The sequence below is a fragment of the Centruroides vittatus genome, unplaced genomic scaffold (assembly GCF_030686945.1).
Source record: "Centruroides vittatus isolate TY-2023 unplaced genomic scaffold, ASM3068694v2 contig_925, whole genome shotgun sequence".
Taxonomy (NCBI): Eukaryota; Metazoa; Arthropoda; class Arachnida; order Scorpiones; family Buthidae; genus Centruroides; species Centruroides vittatus.
Window position 1 is genome coordinate 336,239 of NW_027122611.1, and position 13,896 is coordinate 350,134.

A 13,896-nucleotide genomic window follows, 5' to 3' on the forward strand; every position below is an offset into this window, starting at 1 on the left:
CAAGCCATGTATTAAACAGTTTAGGTACTGCTTCAACAATGTCCAGCATGTTAAAGATATCAAACTTTCCTCCTTAACATGAAAAATGTTTAAAATATTACATTACATACATTATACTGTATTATATGTCTTTTGTGAGAAAATGGTCTAGTTACAAGTTTATTCTATACAAGAACTTTATTTGTAGGATCCTTTGATATTATCCTGTGTCATTTCGTGTATATCTGCATTACATGTGTTTTTGACACTGGCTCCAGAGTTGTTACTCGAAGTTTTAGAAAAAGTAAGTTTTACAAATGCAAAATTTTAATAATGTAAATTTGGAAAGGCGATTTAAATTGTCCAAAATTTTACAGTTGTTCATGTCAGTGGTCTTCAGTCAGCCGGGCCAGACCAAAGCCACTCGGAGTAAAGCTGTCAAAAACGTTCGTCGTCATGCCTGCTCTTTCCTGGTAAAAATATGTAAACAGCATCCCAGATTATTATTGGTAATTTTGATTACATATTTGAGAAATAACAGTTTTCTGTGACTTTGAATTATAAGTATTTAAATTTGTTTTAGCCCCTGTTTGATCAAATATATCAACACATAAAAAACATCAGCAGTGATCCCGAACAATTGTCACAAATGGAAAAGTGTACATTAATGGAAGCACTGATACTCCTCAAGTAAAAAAATGAATGTTTAATAAACTTTATCAATTATACAATTTTCAAATTTCTGATTTCTTTCCTTTAGCAACGAATTTCAAGATTATAATCGGCAGTCAGCCTTCTTACAGGAGACTCTGGGACCAGTTTCTTCCATCTGGCTCAGTGCCGAACTCGACAGGTATGCCATATTTTTTAATGTGCTGATATTTTGTAAAACTGGTCCTAAATGTTTTGTGTTAATTGCTTGTAGGGCCCTGTCTAATGTTGACCACTTCATGACTCACATCGGGCTTAACAGAGCCCCCAAAGCACCCGGTAACGAAGATGTCGGTGGAATAAACAGATCACAGGTTTGAACCAACCATTATATTTTATAAATTATTTTATGCTCAGTTCTTACATAGCTTTCTATTATTTTAAAGATGACTTATTGTGTAAACACAATTCTTGGTGTTATTAGAAGAAGTAAATGGCCGGATGATCCCGATGTAAGTTACATTATATACCTTTTATATTGTAAAATATTTTAAAGAAATTTTAGTTATTCTAAAGTTTTATTCTGTTGAAAATTAAATGAAGTTTGTAATTTGTTATTGAAATTTAAATAAAATTAACATTTTTAAATTTTTGAGTGATTTTTTTTGGCTCTTTTGGATATCCATAAGTCTGGAATCATAGGAGTTACATTGATCTCTATTCTTTTATGGGTTAAGCATGATACCAAATAAGGAGGAATGAATTCAAATTTTGATGGTGGGACCTTGGAGCAGTGTGAAGTAGCCAGAGGTTTGGTTTGGTTTATTTGGTCACGGCAATGCAATATGTGGGCAACGCCTCCCGATGGATTTTCTATGGGAAACTAGTCCCTATTTAGGTGTTACAAAAGTGACAAAAACCCAGAAAACACTAAGCAGCTAGCCTGTTGCTGAGTATGAACCCACGACCAACTACCAGAATTTAGTAGATTTATTTGCTTGGTCACTTGTAGCCTTGACAAAGTTTAACAGGCTGTATTCAGACTGTCTTGCATGAGCTTGCATGACAGGTGTGAAGTCTGGATGCATACCATTAAACTCCTTGATGACTTCACACTGATCACAAGGTCCACCATTGAAATTTGAATTTATTCCTCCTTATTAGATGTCATGCTTTTACCTGTAAAGTAATAGAGATCAACGTAACTCCTGTGGATCCTGACTTAAGTGACATGCTGTATATTATTCAGACATGGCATTTTTTCTATGAGGATATAACATTTATTGACTACCAAATGCTTTCAGTTTTTAAACTCATCTTTAGAATTGTATCTTTAAATTTGAAAGAACATTCACTGTGCAACACATTACAATAAGACCCTACTTAATGTTGCCTCGCTTAACACTGATTCAATATAACGTGGTCTGCTTGATGCCTAAAAAATGCTCAAAATTTACACTGATTCAAATTAACGTGGTATGTCATTGGTTCATGTATAATATGATTATTCCCAAACACAAACCAATCAGCAAAAGGTGGCAGTTTGTCGTAGCACTGTACTTTACTTAAATCTATGTTTTGTGCAATTTTGGAAAAAAATATAACATTATGGATGCCATAGGAAATATTGACTTGGCTCGGCAAGAATTAATTGATAAATGCATGAACAGAGTGTGGAAAAAGTTATGGCTGGAGGTATCTAAGAATTCTCATTGAGATGAGCCTATCGCTGTATTGTTAGGTTGACAAAATTGTCAACTTATTGATACAGGAGATGTAGACGAGCAGGATATTGGGGAGTTTCTGGTAATTGTATGTGGTGCTATATGTTACAATATTTTATTTATAAAATGGTGATAACCTTAATTTTGAGGATAGAGACTAGTTTTATAAAAAAAAAATTAATGAAAATGTCATTAAGTCCGACCCCACTCAAGATACGACACACAACCTCTCTCTATTTCCCCATCATCTCAACCTGTAACCACTAAAATTTAGTAGCATCAATCCACACAATATACAAACCTCCCTGCAAAATTTCAGAAATTCGCAACAGAAAACACAGGAGTTATTAAGCTTCAAAGTGGATAAACAAAATTGTACCCCTCCACACATTAGCATCCATGTATTCTGAAAAAACACCCAAATTTTTTTGCATTTCTGGACGTTTCAAGAATGGGAAAATCCTGGGGGTCTTTTTTGGCCACTTTCCACATTCCCTCTGTTATATATAACAGAGTAAAAGTAATTAAAAGTTTGGCTAGAACCAGAGCCAGAAAATTTACCCCAGAGCGGAACCACAATCAGAACCCCACCCCCTATCAAAGCCAGATAATTGAATTTTTGTTTTTTCAGGTTGCCAGATCGGGCAGTTTTCTTTGTCCTGATGCCATCTCTGCAGAGACGACCTACTTCAGAAATCCGGCAACTCCACATGTCTATCCTTTGCTAAAAGGACTTTTTTCGTTGATTGGGTAAACAAAATTCTGTTTATTTCTACACAGAATAAGATTTTGTCAAATTTAGAATGATTTTGAGTCATGTTCTCTCTGTTCTTGCAGTGTTTTAAACAAGTTGTGGATTCCAGAAAACAGAGAGAAGATCCACGTCGGATTTACCTTTTCTTTGGACATGTTGGAATCTGAAAAGAATTTACTATTACCAGGTACTGCATGAAGTTTTTTATTAATAAAATAGAAAAAATACAATACAGTAGAGAGTCGTTAATCCGAATCGCCGGTTATCCGAATCGATTTTCAGTCGGATTGTGTTGTGCTGAATCAAACGTTTTTGATACTAGATTTACTTCTAAAGTATAATTTTCATGTTTTTATATTCTTCATATATTTATTTTGTTTGTACAAAATAAAGAAATAATTTTTAACGATACAATAGCCTCGATTATTATTATAAAATTTTCATTAGGCTTAAAATCAACGAAAATTCAGCACAAAGCGACACACAACGAAGAAAAATTTGAACATCGGACAGTTTAATATTTTTTTTTCGTACATAATCGGTTATCCGAACAAATCACTAATCCAAACAACCCCAGTCCCCAATTGATTCGGATTAACGACTCTCTACTGTAATTGAATTGATTACTTAATGAATTGAAATGTAATTACAGTACAGCCATGCTAATCTGAACTAATTGAGACCAGTGGTAGTTTGGATTAAGGGAGGATATGATGCTTATGCTTTGAGTCTATTTTTTACTGTTGTAAGCTACTTTATGGCAGTAAATAGAGGTTAGAATTATTAAGTCAAATGGGGTCACAGAAACAATAAGCAGCGATGCTCACGACATGTGACTTACATTTACTTTATGCATGAGCTGCAAATGTACTGTTGAAAAGTCCTTACAGTATTTTAGGCTAATGATAAAAGCTATTCAGATGTATGACTGCACTATATTTATATAATTTTGGTAGACTTTCCCAGCCATTATACACTATAACCAGGAAAGTATTGTATGGAGATCAGTCAAATTTTAACTCTCAGCACTTTGGCACTCAAGAAACCCAAAAATGTAAAAATTGCTTACGAAATTCTGTGTAATTTTGTATTATATCTTGGCACTGGTGAACCAAAACTTGGCAAGATTATTTTTACGTATAAGGACGGATACTATTAAATTTTGCTGGTTAAGGTCAGCAGATTGGGTTATCTTGAGTGGGATCAACCTTAACGAAAATGTTACTTATTGGCAATTACAATTTTTTTTAAAAAAACCGATCTTTCCCTCAAAATCAGGCTTCTATTAAGCATCTATTTATAATGATCGATAATATAAAAATCATGTTTTATGAAATCTCATAACAGATGACGTCTCACACAGTTTTAACTTTTAGTATTTTAACTTAAGTTTTTTTATAAATGGGAGATTTTTATCATAATTTAACAAAATTGTCCCTTTAAAGCTTTGTTTGTTTGGGGCAACAGGACATGTGGGCAATCTGCCAATGGGAGATGCCTTCTGGAAGGACTTTCTAAGGAAAATGCCCCCATTTAGGTGTTAGGAACTTGAAGAAAACCAGAAAAATTCCATGTTGTTGGCCAGGTGCGAACCCATGACCACACTACCATGATTTATAGATCATGACAGGCACTATCAGCATTCAACGATTTCATCCATTTTGCAATTGATGGGTGCCATATCAAATTCACCCACCATTCACGTTAAATGAAAATTATAGGATCCTGTGTCATGCTCGAAAATGACTAGTGTTTCCATTGAACAACTCACGTGATCTCGTCAATAGAGATAGGTTTTGTGGGAGTGAGGTAAACAATTTGAGCAACTTACATAGAAACTGATATTTTATTTTTGAATGTCTTCGTGGGGAAGGCTTCTAAAATGGGTGTATAAATCTCTATTCTTGCATGCAGGTTTAAATATAGCACATGCAAGAAAGGAGATTTACAACCCGCATTTCCATTTTTGAGACATTTGAGCATGGCCTGTGCCATTTTGCAAATCAACTAGCATGACTTAAATTTCTGCTGTCTTTCATAGGTTTGAACGCTTCTTTGGACAACGTGGAATCTGGCGACCGACAGCCTTGTGACAGAATGCAAAATTTCTTATTTACAATTCATGATAATTGGTAAGTACATTATATATATATAACTACACTATAGTTTTATTTATGTTTTAAAAAGTCTTTGACTTGTATGTTGACAACACACACACCAGTTGTGTTTTATGATATACTTTGCAATGCAGCATTTAACAAGTGTAAACTGAGGAGGAAACCATAGGCAGGTGGCTTTGAGTTGTTTTAAACTGCAGTTCAATGTGCTTTCTTGCTAATAGTGGTATTATACTAGTTGTTCTGTAAATTTCTGTAGATGTTTTGTTCACAACAGAGATTTCTTACATAAATTAAGTTGGGGTCTCTCTGCACATACTAAAAGAGATATGATTGTTTCTGGTGGCTTGCAAATAGTATGCTATGGTGCACATTATTTTTAAGATATTAAAGATTATAATATAAAAATTAGCAAAAATTTTACGTTTAATTTCTTTAATAATTTTTAAAAAGGTTGTTTATTTGATAAACAAGGTCTATAGTGGCATTTCATGAAAGGTTGGGATAGAAACATGCAATCACTATCATTCAGTAACCACTGGTGTGTACAGTTCAATGTTTACCAAGATGAGATACTCACACTTTTGGGAGTATGCAAAGATTTTCAATGGGGTATATAAAAGTTTCGCAGTTGCAAATCGGCTTTACATTAGTTTTCTCAATTTAAAAAGTTTCTATCATGATAACCCAACACTTTCCACACCCCAGTCCTTAAAAGCTGCTAATTTAAATTTTTTTAAATGATATTAAATATTTGTATACATAGACACAGACTAAAACCTTTCACAGTGTTGTATACGATAGAGAACCAACTAATGTTTTCGGCCTCCACCAAGGCCTTCTTCAGGTTGAGAACTAAAAGTCATCCCCACCAGACCACCAGAACGGTGTTGCCCGTAAAATAAACAACATATGTGTTGCGTTTTACCCCTCTGCCCGGCACCACTCGAATTCTTTGAACAGGTACCTCCACGCATGTGCAACCGAGTCCCCATTCTTAAAGTTGATGCAGGTGCCTTCGACGCTGGTTTTATATATCTCCCATGCTTCCAGGTGCTGTATATGATCGTAACGGAAGGCACGCCATATTAACTCCGTGCTCGGGAAGTCCGCCCGAATTTCTGGGTCGGAAACGAACATCGTAAAGGCCGTGGTGTGCCTATTGTTTTTGAGGTCCACCTGATGCTCCCGTAACCGTTTCTTCATAGAACAAATGGTTGCACCAATTTAGTTTACATTGGTGCAACCATTTGTTCTATGCAGAAACGGTTACGGGAGCATCAGGTGGACCTCAAAAACAATAGGCACACCACGGCCTTTACGATGTTCGTTTCCGACCCAGAAATTCGGGTGGACTTCCCGAGCACGGAGTTAATATGGCGTGCCTTCCGTTACGATCATATACAGCACCTGGAAGCATGGGAGATATATAAAACCAGCGTCGAAGGCACCTGCATCAACTTTAAGAATGGGGACTCGGTTGCACATGCGTGGAGGTACCTGTTCAAAGAATTCGAGTGGTGCTGGGCAGAGGGGTAAAACGCAACACATATGTTGTTTATTTTACGGGCAACACCGTTCTGGTGGTCTGGTGGGGATGACTTTTAGTTCTCAACCTGAAGAAGGCCTTGGTGGAGGCCGAAAACATTAGTTGGTTCTCTATCGTATACAACACTGTGAAAGGTTTTAGTCTGTGTCTCTGTGTTACACATTACAGTGTTATTAGAAGTCGTTTATTGAATATTTTATACATTTCTGAAGGTTACATATTTTATACTAAGTAAATTAAAGAAATATGGAATGCATAAAGGAAGGAAATTTGAATCTGGATGATGAATTATTGAATTCTGTAGTAATATAATTTTAACAAAAGACATTAATTGTATGACAGATACTCTTTTCACATTTATTCCTCCAGAAGATAGGATTAATATTCTTATTCTAGAATTACAAGAAGTAAAGAACAAATTGGTGGAGACAAATGAAATTAACATGGAGATAGTCAAAGTTTGATAGATTTCCTTTCTGAAAAAGATGAGAATTTGTATTTATTGTGTGTAAAACGTGAGGTTGGTGATCTCAAAGAAGGTAACAAAACAACTATGAATGAACAACAAATAAATTTCAAAGCAGTGATGCATTACACCTTTATGGGGCCCAGGTGAATTTGAATTAGGGGGTCCCATGCACAGTGTTGACTTCAGGAGGAAATATTTTTTTATAAAAAAATTAGTTTGGGGCCACCTATTAGTGGGGGTAACTGTTTGCTCGTACGATAATGCTCCTTTGTCTCAGGAAGAAATTTAAATTCAACTCTTGAGGTAAACAGAGTCTTGTTAATGGGTTGATCCCCTAAACCAGAGAGAATTATCCCTATAAGAGTTTTCCTCGTATCAATCCTCATTTCAAGAGATCTAAAATAATTCATCTGATACCATTTCTTTTTCCAACTCATCCTGCTGTCTTATTAAAATACAATTTCACTGTTTCAACAAAATGAAGAATTAATATGATAATTACAATTCAATATTAAAACCAGGCCCATTCTAGTAATATTACGTCTGCAGTTATCAAATTACACGAGGGAATTACAATGTACTTTCGTATATTATTAAATGTCATATAATCAACTAAACTCTTAGGTTATAATTACTAATTATTTTGCATTAAACTTTGTTTATTAGTTATCACATTTTGGGCAATGCAGGACCAAATTTGGGACTCGAGTTCTATGGACAGCCTGGCCTGGCGTCACAGATCTTGACTTCGGTGTTTGCCGATCTGCACCACGTGCCAGACTACAGACTGAGGCCTGTTGTTCATATCCTTTGGTAATTTAATTGTATAGAGTAAAACTTTCCTAAATGGGAAACACATTCCAATTTATGCAGGTTTTACTATACCAGGGGTGGCGAACCTATGGCACGCATGCCCAAAGTGGCACGTAAGAGAAAGTATCTGGCATGTAATGTATCATATGAGTTTTGTTTTTTTGTTTTTTTTAATCATTTTTTCTGTTTATCTCCTGGTCATCCTTTTTTCAATCAGATTTTTGACATTTATTTGAATTAAAGGGTATTCGTTTAATTTCTTTAAATATCATTATTAGGAGACTAAGACTTTGGCACGCATTAACATCTTTAAAGCTAAGTATGCTTACAATATGGCACGCGAACTCAAAAAGGTTTGCCATCCCTGTACTATACTTTTCCTGCCAACGTTAATGGCCTTGACTGCTTTACGTGTATTCCTCAAACCTTTCATTCAGTACTGTTCCCACCAGTATGAGACGCAAGCATTGATCCCTGTTCTGGAGCAATTGTGCCCCTTTGTCTTTCAGGTGAAGTCTTTTTTTTTTTTTTTTTTTCTATGTGTTGATAGAGATGACCAGTTTTCAACTTTGTAACTTTGGTACCTTTGCAGAGGCTGAGAGAAAAGTGGTCTGTCTTGCAGCAGCGATATAGGATCAGGTGAGTTTCCAGTGGAGAATTATTACGTCACGGAAGGCAGTTTGTGTATATCTGTTCATTTCAGCTCCTCCCATGAGAACGACTCCAGCGAAACGCAAGAAGTGTTGGAAGATCAGCTGACACGCCAACTCAGCAGGGAATATTTAGATCTGTTGGGTAAGTAAATGGTTCTTTTGTCATGTGCTCGTGTTGGTAAGTTGGCACTTTTTACTTTAGGTGTCGTCATGACTGGAGGGAAAAAGAATGCAGAGCAGTTTGTGGAAGTGATGGACGAAGACATGGAGATAAGGCCCAACCCTCAATCTGACATCCTGAGCGAATTGGGGATTCGAGTGCTGAAAAACAAGGTAAATATAGTATAGTGTAAGGTAATCAATGGCAAAAGCGAGTTTTCACTAATCTATGCCGTGTTTACACCTCACAGAAAATATGCGCATACATTGTTTCCATAGTGTTCAATGCCCTGCACTGGATAGACACGCTGACCTGCATCAAGAGCATCCCCCTGTGTTTGCCCATTCTTAAACAGGTAGGCTGCATGGTTTGATAACTTTTGTGAGTTTGTGTAATTATGCGGTTGTTCCCATGTCTTTTCAGCTGACGGCAGAAAACTTGATCATCCAGCAGCAGGAAGCATCTTTCTTTTTGGAGTGTGTTCTATTTGGTCTTAAGGAATTGGGGGAACATGCTGCTAATGAGGCTTTCCTGATAGGTTTGGGTGTCCAGGTGTATGAGTTGCTGCGCCCTGCCTTCCCTGTTCTGAGGGATGTTCTCTCTCACTACACTGAGTGTGCTCCGGATCAGTTGCAGGTAAATTGTATACATAACGGAGTATTATTGGTACATACTGTATGCTCATGCGCAAACGCACAGTTTAATTCTGTTGGCTCTACTCTGCACACACTCTCTTAAGCTGGCAGACAAAAGTAAGCAGAATGAATGGAAACCTGCTCAGTTATTTTTGAAAAAATTAATATAGTCTGATAGCTTCAATAAAAGTTAGCAGACAGTCAAACAAATAACGAGAAAAATAAATGTTTGTTTGTTTAAGTTATGGCAACACAACACGTGGATGATCTGCCTAGGGAGGTCCTTCCAGGAGGTCTTTGTAAGGGAAACTGGCTCCTATTTAGGCATTAGACATGGAGAAAACCCAGAAAACTCCACATGGCCAGCCCATCTGAATGAGGTGCGAACCCACAACCAAGCTCTCAATGTTCAGAGTACGAAGACAGCTTGGCCACTGGTGGGCCAGAAAAATAAATACCTAATGAAATAAACCAGTAGTGAATTGCTCAAGTTTCCTGGCAACATTTAAAATTTTGGTGGAGCCATTTCTTATATTTTATTTAAGAAACTTTTTATATTTTTAACTATTATAAAATGGCAAAAACACTAATTTTGAGGGTAGGGACAAGTTATAAAAAATTGTAAATGCTAATAACGAGTAAAATCGTCACTAAGTCTTACCAGAGATACACTGTGACCCCTTTATTTCTCCACCCATCGACCTTTAATCACCAAAATTTAATAGCATCGACCCCCCCCTAATACACAAAACTCCCTGGTAAATTTCAGAAATTTTCGACAAAAAGCACAGGAGTTATTAAGCTTCAAAGAGGGTGAACAAAATCATCCCCCACACAAATATCCATACATACAGAAAAAAACGCCCGATTCTTTTTTCATTTTTCGACGTTTCCAGGTGCCCTAAGTCTAAAAATGTAAAAATTGTTGGGGGTCAAAAAATGAAAAGAATTTTGGGGATAATTTCTGTACCTACGGTGTTAACGTGTGGGGCTCGATTTTGTTCATCCTATTTGAACATTAATAACTCCAATGCTTTTTGTCGAAAATTTCTTAAATTTTTTAGGTAAGTTTGTGTATTAAGGGGGTCGATGCTATTAAATTTTGGTGGTTAAAGGTCGACAGGGTGGGGAGATAAAGGGGTCACAGTGTATCTCTGGTAAGACTTAGTGACGATTTTACTCGTTGTCGTCATTTATAATTTTTTTATAAAACCCGTTTCTACCGTCAAAATTAAGCTTTTTCAATTAAAATATCGTAACAGATGGCGCCACCAAATGTCGCCGGGAAACTTAAGCAACTCTCATTGCCTCACTTTTTCAAATTGAAGCCCAGTTAGTAAAATGTAAACAATTATTTATATTTTATATAGTATTTTTCAATGGACGGATTAAGCAATGACGGGAACTTGGTTGCATTTCATATGGAATTCGAGGTGGAGAGCATATATTTTAAATGAGATAGATTAAAAATTGCAGCCTGGCATTGTGACGACGTCACAATAAACAATTGCTGGTTCTGCTTGCTTTTGTCTACCTGCTTAAAAGGAGTGTGGTGTAATCAGAATAGGGGTTTCGACGTGTTCGTTTAAACGGGAGAACGTAACCGGTTCCTCGTTTTAACGCAGGAATAAATAACAATTAAAGAACTCTATTTTTATTTTGTTTTCTGAATCGCGAAAAACTCGAGACGACAACCCGTCTACGTCACACATTCACGATACAGAAATACAATAACATAGGAGTGATAAGCGTGACGTGTTTTGTACAGAACTTCGAAGACAAGATCTTGAATGTTCCCGCGGGAAAGCAGCTGCCGGATAAAAGGAAGAAGGACATGTTTCGAAAGTTGGTCAAGGACATCGTCGGGGTAAGTTTTTCTCCTCTCTAAGTAAAAGGGGAGGAGTTAAAAACTTAATTGTTTCGTGAAATAAAGAAAGACTTTCCTCCCTTTGTTTTCGTCTTTTCCAGAAAAACGTGGGACGGCGTTTCTCCCGTCCGGTGGACATCCGGGACCTGCCCCGCTCTCCGCCCCGCCCCCGCCCTCAACCTCCAGAAATGGACCATCTAGGATTGGTGGAACTCTTCCGGCCCGCCTCCCGATCTGCCCCTCCTTCGGGGGCGGGTTTCCCGTCCGGATCCGCCCTCTAGATGGGGTCCGGGTCCGGCGCCACCCTCTGTAAATACGCGTCGCTGTCGGTATTTTATTACGTAATAAACGTGTATGGTTATTTGTTTAGACACGTCTCCACGGTTTTGTAACCCGGAAATGACGAACACCATTTTTATAAATTTCGCTCCCTTCGTGTGGGGAAGGTCAAACTACTTTGGACCGACAGAAAAATTTGGAGGGTCCCCGCCGGATTTTCCCGTTTCGAACCGTCGTGACATCGACTATCGATGTCACAGTGGTTTGGGTGACACGTGACTCGCGTCGTTCCGGTTTGTCGGCTCCTACCTGTTTCCAGATAGCGAACGTCGACCCGTCGTGAGAGGAAACGTATTCTGTCCCGTTTCTTATGTTACGTAACAGTAATTGTTGCACGAAGACGGAAGACTTCCGGTCCTAGAGGGAAGAGAACGACGACACTACCTTCCCGGGACGAATATCTCTACCCATGTCCACCCTCTCCGCCCGACCGCGGGCCGCCACCGTGGCCCACTGCCCGGGCTCCGGGCCCCGCCGGCACCCTTCCATGCCGCATCGAAGGGCTTTCAGGTGGGCCCGCAGGGTCAGATCCGGGTCGCCCAGGGTGGGGCCGAAGACATAGTTCCAGTCTCGTCGGTCCGGCGACCGGGCCCAGCGGGCCAGCGAGTCGGCGTCCAGGGCGTACAGCGAGTCCAGGGGGTGCAGCTTCAGCCCGGCCGCCCGGGCCAAGGTGCCGGTGACGTGGACGTCGTCCACCCAGAAGTAGGGGAAGAGGCGGGAGGCGCGGACCAGTCGACGGGCGGCCGAGGGCCCGAGCAGGTAGGCCCACCCTGAACAGAAGTCGGGGAAGTGGGAGTCGGGATACTCCCGTTCCGAGACGTACCACTTACTGCCGGGGTGGCGCACCACCGCCATCTTCCTGTGCACGTAGCAGGACAGGTGGTCGTCTTGAGGAAGTCGCTCGATGACGCTCTTCAGCCGGAAGTAGTGGACGAATATGTCATCGTCCATCTTGAGCAGAAGGCGGGCCTCCGGGCAGCGTTCCGAGGCCCAGGTCAGGCCCATCAGGTGCTTGTAGGTCAGGTTGCGGTAGGAGTCGATGAAGTCTCCTCGCACCACATCGCGGTACCGGCGGGCCTCCTCTTCCAGCGCCGTCCGCGCCGACCCGGGTTCCACGTCGCCCAGCAGGAACACCAGTCTGACTCGAGGGGTCGTCCGGGCCCACGTCTTGCGCAGCAACCGTCTCAGGGGCCCGTGGTTGGGCGCCGAGTGCACCAGCGCCACCAGAGGTACCGGCCGGCCCGGAGGACAGTCGGGCGGCCTCTGCAGGTAGCGGAAAGAAGGAGGATTCGGGACGCTTTCGGGGGAAGAGGAGGGGATCGGAGACCACTTCCGGTTCCGAGTTTCGGGCCCCAGGGCCAGCCACAGGACCAGGACTAGGCCGAGAGCCAGGACCGCTCGGACCCGCGTCCGAGTGCAAATCCACATTTTGGGCGATCGGACGGCCGACCGAACCGGATTCGACGCCCCCGTGTAGGCGACGCCCCGAGAACGAGATTCGGTCGAATTTTACCTCTACGAAAGCGGCGGGACCGGCACTTAAATGTCGCCGCCGTTGCCATCTGGTGGAGAAAAATCGGATTATTTTATGAGATTTTGTTATAAACTTTATATGTTTAGTTGTTATAAAATGGCAAAAGGCTTAATTTTGAGGGTCGAGATGATTTTATAAAAAAATTGTAAATGTGTTAATGAGTAAAATCTTCATTAAGTCCGATCCTACTCGAGATATGATCTTACATCTCTCGACCTTTACCAAAATTTAATAGCATCGAATCCACTAATATACAAACTTCCCTACAAAATTTCAGGAATTTTCGACAAAAGTAATGGAAATAATTCAGATTGGGTGAACAAAATCGTGCCCCCACACATTCATAGATACAGATAAAAACCTCTAATTAGTTTTTGTTTTTCTTGCATTTCTCAATGGAACCGGGAACATTTTTACATTTTTATATTCATGGAAATGAGTCTAAAAATGTAAAAATGTTCCCGGTTTCCCCTCTTATGTATAACAGCTGGAAAAGTAAAATGCACGTTTTTTTTTTTTTTTTTTAATCTTCTAAACGTGATAAGCATTCACAATAATACAAAATATTGTAAATGTTTATAAGATTTTAAAAAGCAAAGATGGTCAATACTCCGATCACTCAGTCTAATTCTTATTTTAGTAATGAAAAGTC

At 39.5% G+C, this 13,896-nt stretch overlaps 2 protein-coding genes across 2 annotated transcripts in view; one reads left to right on the top strand and one right to left on the bottom strand.

Annotated features, from left to right (window-relative positions):
• Ranbp21 (exportin-5-like protein Ranbp21) overlaps nucleotides 1-11,740 on the top strand; it is a 55,181-nt gene extending 43,441 nt beyond the window's left edge. The window contains exons 16-33 of the mRNA XM_067281667.1: nucleotides 188-283; nucleotides 357-488; nucleotides 563-669; nucleotides 740-832; nucleotides 905-1,004; nucleotides 1,077-1,142; nucleotides 2,986-3,104; nucleotides 3,192-3,295; nucleotides 5,150-5,240; nucleotides 7,910-8,046; nucleotides 8,468-8,565; nucleotides 8,649-8,695; nucleotides 8,760-8,851; nucleotides 8,912-9,042; nucleotides 9,120-9,224; nucleotides 9,293-9,505; nucleotides 11,273-11,371; nucleotides 11,473-11,740. Coding sequence (XP_067137768.1) covers nucleotides 188-283; nucleotides 357-488; nucleotides 563-669; nucleotides 740-832; nucleotides 905-1,004; nucleotides 1,077-1,142; nucleotides 2,986-3,104; nucleotides 3,192-3,295; nucleotides 5,150-5,240; nucleotides 7,910-8,046; nucleotides 8,468-8,565; nucleotides 8,649-8,695; nucleotides 8,760-8,851; nucleotides 8,912-9,042; nucleotides 9,120-9,224; nucleotides 9,293-9,505; nucleotides 11,273-11,371; nucleotides 11,473-11,652 — 2,010 coding nt within the window. The 3' untranslated portion in view covers nucleotides 11,653-11,740. The remainder of the gene's footprint in view (nucleotides 1-187; nucleotides 284-356; nucleotides 489-562; nucleotides 670-739; nucleotides 833-904; nucleotides 1,005-1,076; nucleotides 1,143-2,985; nucleotides 3,105-3,191; nucleotides 3,296-5,149; nucleotides 5,241-7,909; nucleotides 8,047-8,467; nucleotides 8,566-8,648; nucleotides 8,696-8,759; nucleotides 8,852-8,911; nucleotides 9,043-9,119; nucleotides 9,225-9,292; nucleotides 9,506-11,272; nucleotides 11,372-11,472) is intronic.
• Nucleotides 11,143-13,187, bottom strand: LOC136984604 (beta-1,3-galactosyltransferase 5-like). Its single transcript, XM_067281664.1, has one exon. It carries the CDS (start codon nucleotides 13,136-13,138, stop codon nucleotides 12,068-12,070), a length of 1,071 nt encoding a protein of 356 aa, XP_067137765.1. The 5' UTR covers nucleotides 13,139-13,187; the 3' UTR covers nucleotides 11,143-12,067.
• Between the last annotated feature and the right edge of the window lie 709 nt (nucleotides 13,188-13,896).

Coding starts and splice junctions, on each gene's coding strand:
- LOC136984604 (XM_067281664.1), bottom strand. CDS start 13,138: ATGTGGATTTGCACTCGGACGCGGGTCCGAGCGGTCCTGGCTCTCGGC.